Consider the following 3,075-nt stretch of genomic DNA (forward strand, 5'->3'; position numbering starts at 1 on the left):
TAAGTGTAGCGCAAGGCCAGCGTGTCGAGGCAGTCACGGACGTGGACACGGACAAGGCGGGCCTCCTCGTCGTAAAACAGAAAGTTACTGTCAAGCCAGTCGGTGTCGGTGAAGTCGGTGTGGCCAAGGCAGCGCCAGACATTCCACATGCGGTCGACGTTGCCGTGGTGCGCGAAGAAGACCGGGTCGCGTGCCGCGGAGTACAAGTTGCCCATGTCTTCGCTGGGCTCCTTCGACTCACCGGTCCAGTCGTGGACTGTGTTGTGTGGCTCGCACTCGATGGTACCTGGGCCTCGCGGTTCTTCGCCAGCGCGGTATGACGTCCCCAGGAATAGCTCAGTCTTCTTGGCCCCAGCAATCATCTGACAGACATATTTTGTGTGTTATTTAATTACAAAGGAGGTTAACTACTACTCCCTCCGTCCACTGGTAAAAAATGTCTTATATTATGGGACGGAGGGAGTAGTAGTGTGCAGATTTGAAGAGATGTTTATAGCTCATTAATACGTAGGTTTTTGTTTCATATACTTGCCTGACGGTACATGAGCTTGAGGTTCAGATTGATCGGGTCTTCTGTTGTGATCTTGTGGTCGGTCCCGGAGTGGTAGTCTTTGTGGTTGTAGTCGAGGTTGACAATGGCCGGTGGCAGGTGCACGGGGTTACGCTTAGAGTCATAGAGTGGCGAAGACTCACTGGTGTACATCACCGGGAGGGTCATGCCGTGGGGCGCGTCCCAGTTCCAAAACGGAAGTGCAAAGGTGTCGTCGTCGATGAGATTACCAAGGATCCTCTCGTAGAAATAGAGGTACAACCTATGTCAAGGTACGTTCATCAATGCATGGAGTGACAAGCACGTTAATTAATTTGGCGCGAACCGAAATACAGGGATGTCTACCTGTGCCATGGGAAGAAGAGCCAGGACCTGTGTATGTCGATCTTCAGTTTCGGGTAGCGGATCTGTTCATATGCGCCCTTGCAGTATGCGCAGTGCACGTGCCACTGCTGCGAGAAGCTGCGAGGGTCATCATCGGGCAGCTCCTTCATGAGCTTCACGGCTCTCTCATACTTAGCCAGGTAGTTGCGGTCTACCAGGTGGGCCGCTGGCCGAACACGGAGCGGCGAGGAGAGCGGGGGCAGCTTGAAGTCGAGGATTGGGATTCTGTCGTCGTACTTGGGGGGGGGGCAGCACTTGGTGTCTTTTACTTGGGGAACCTTGTCGGGATCATCGATCGGCTGGCAGTTGCCAAAGTCCGGGGACTGGATGGGCTTCGCAAGTGCGCCACGGAGCTCGGATAGGCCCGCCGTCGCAACTCCGCCCGCAAGGCGGAGGAGCACGTCACGGCGGCCATCGGTGGCCTTGCACGACAGTATATAGCTCGCTTTCTTGGACCGGTGGAGTGGAAGGTTGAGCCCAAGGGCTTGGAGGCTGCTTGGCATAGCACTCAACTGCACCTTGGTACTCTCCATTTTGGCTTGTGATCACCAAGTAATGGTCTATGTTATATATAGCGCGGCTCGTGCAACTGACTGGCAATGATACTAGCTGTTAGGAGTAATAATTTTGCTCTGAAGCCCGACTCCTTGAGTGACGCACGTCATCTTTCTTCGGCAGCATCATGACGTGCCCTATGTTCACGCCAGCAATGTGCAACTCATCCTACTCAACTAGTGGTTGGGCGCCTCTCTGTGACTCCGCTTGAGACGAAGTTGTGTGCACGTTTTCACTTAAAAAAATACGTCGAGTCCTCGACTCTGTCAATAAAAATATTTTAAAAAATCTTTACTTCCAACTAGAAAAATAAGTAAAAAGAAAAGGAACAAATCACCAACGCAGTAAACTAGGGAGTGCCAGCTTGCGTAGCCCTTCATTTACAAAAAATTGTGAGGTCATCACCTCCATCTAAAATGGAAAATACTTTTTAAAAAATTCACACCGCCATCTAAAAACAATATCCCAAAAGTATTTTCACCTAAGTAAAAAAACATTAAAAAAATTCCCCACCTTCATCTAAAAATAATATCTCAAAAGGTTTTTCACCGTGGCCAACGAGCTTGCCCCACGTGGCATAGCTGGTTGGCCGCCCTTCACGCGATGCTTAATGGGTTTCATTAATAGCGTATGCTTCATTGCACCACTTTGATGCCAACAACCAACAGGCCGGAAGCTGACTAAACTATTCAAGCAATTAAAAGATGAAACGACGTACTCGCTCCATGCTACTAATAGCTTCCATAACTAATTAACCTTTCACGAAGGACCACTGAGCCCCATGCTGCTCAGCATACTTTCAAATAGTGGGCAACTATGTCAAATGGCAACGGTCCTCGAAATCAGCTATAGCGGTGCTTTACTGAACAATTGTGCATGAATATCACTTAGTAACAGCGAGCTCGAACTAGAACAACTTTCCCCACCCACGCTCCCGTGAGCTACGGGGAGGAATCCCTAACACTGCAGGTCGGAGCCCCCTTCGCCACCTCCTCTCCCCGTGTCCACCACCGGTCGCGGCCCGTTGAAGCCCGGTCAATGTCGGGGACTTCTCATCGTCCTGCTGGGTGGGCGTTGGCGCAGGCTAGCACCGTCTTACCAGAGCACTGCATGAGCGTCGGGCGTAGTGGCGTGGCGGGTGATAGAGGAGGTGTGTGGCATGGGGACGGTGCTGGTCTCGGATGCCTCATTTCCAAGGGCGGCTTGGGTTCTGGAGGTGTCCGAAGTTCATATGCAGCGCTGGCATTAACTCATCCAGTGAGCGTCCTGAGTGGCGGGTGTCACTACAGGAAACAGCTAATCTGGCGTTAGGGAAGTAGGGACACGGACGAATTACCGATGGCTTTTGCCGTCAGCCTGCAGACGACAAAGTTAGACAGCAACGCCAAAGCCTCAAAGAGGTACTTTGTCGTTACCTTTTCGTTGGGATGATGGCAAAGACTTTGCCGTTAGTTTTTTTCCTGCGGCAGACGACAAAGTAAGGTTTAGGGTTTTCTACTAGCAGGTGGGCCCGACATCGCTTTGCCTTCAGCCACTTGTTCAACAGACGGCAAAGAATTTTGAGTTAATTAAAAAATAACAGCGAC

At 51.2% G+C, this 3,075-nt stretch overlaps 1 protein-coding gene across 1 annotated transcript; it reads right to left on the minus strand.

Annotated features, from left to right (window-relative positions):
- Nucleotides 1-8: 8 nt before the first annotated feature.
- On the minus strand, nt 9-1,467 carry LOC119346876 (polyphenol oxidase, chloroplastic-like; the record flags this gene model as incomplete). The annotated part of the gene is made up of 3 exons (XM_037615984.1): nt 896-1,467; nt 533-812; nt 9-362 (listed from the first exon to the last, which is right to left on the minus strand). Coding segments are annotated over exons 1-3 (1,206 nt in total), but the record flags the coding sequence as incomplete, so codon positions are not given.
- Nucleotides 1,468-3,075: the final 1,608 nt, after the last annotated feature.

The sequence above is a fragment of the Triticum dicoccoides genome, unplaced genomic scaffold, assembly GCF_002162155.2.
Source record: "Triticum dicoccoides isolate Atlit2015 ecotype Zavitan unplaced genomic scaffold, WEW_v2.0 scaffold5334, whole genome shotgun sequence".
Classification (NCBI taxonomy): Eukaryota; Viridiplantae; Streptophyta; class Magnoliopsida; order Poales; family Poaceae; genus Triticum; species Triticum dicoccoides.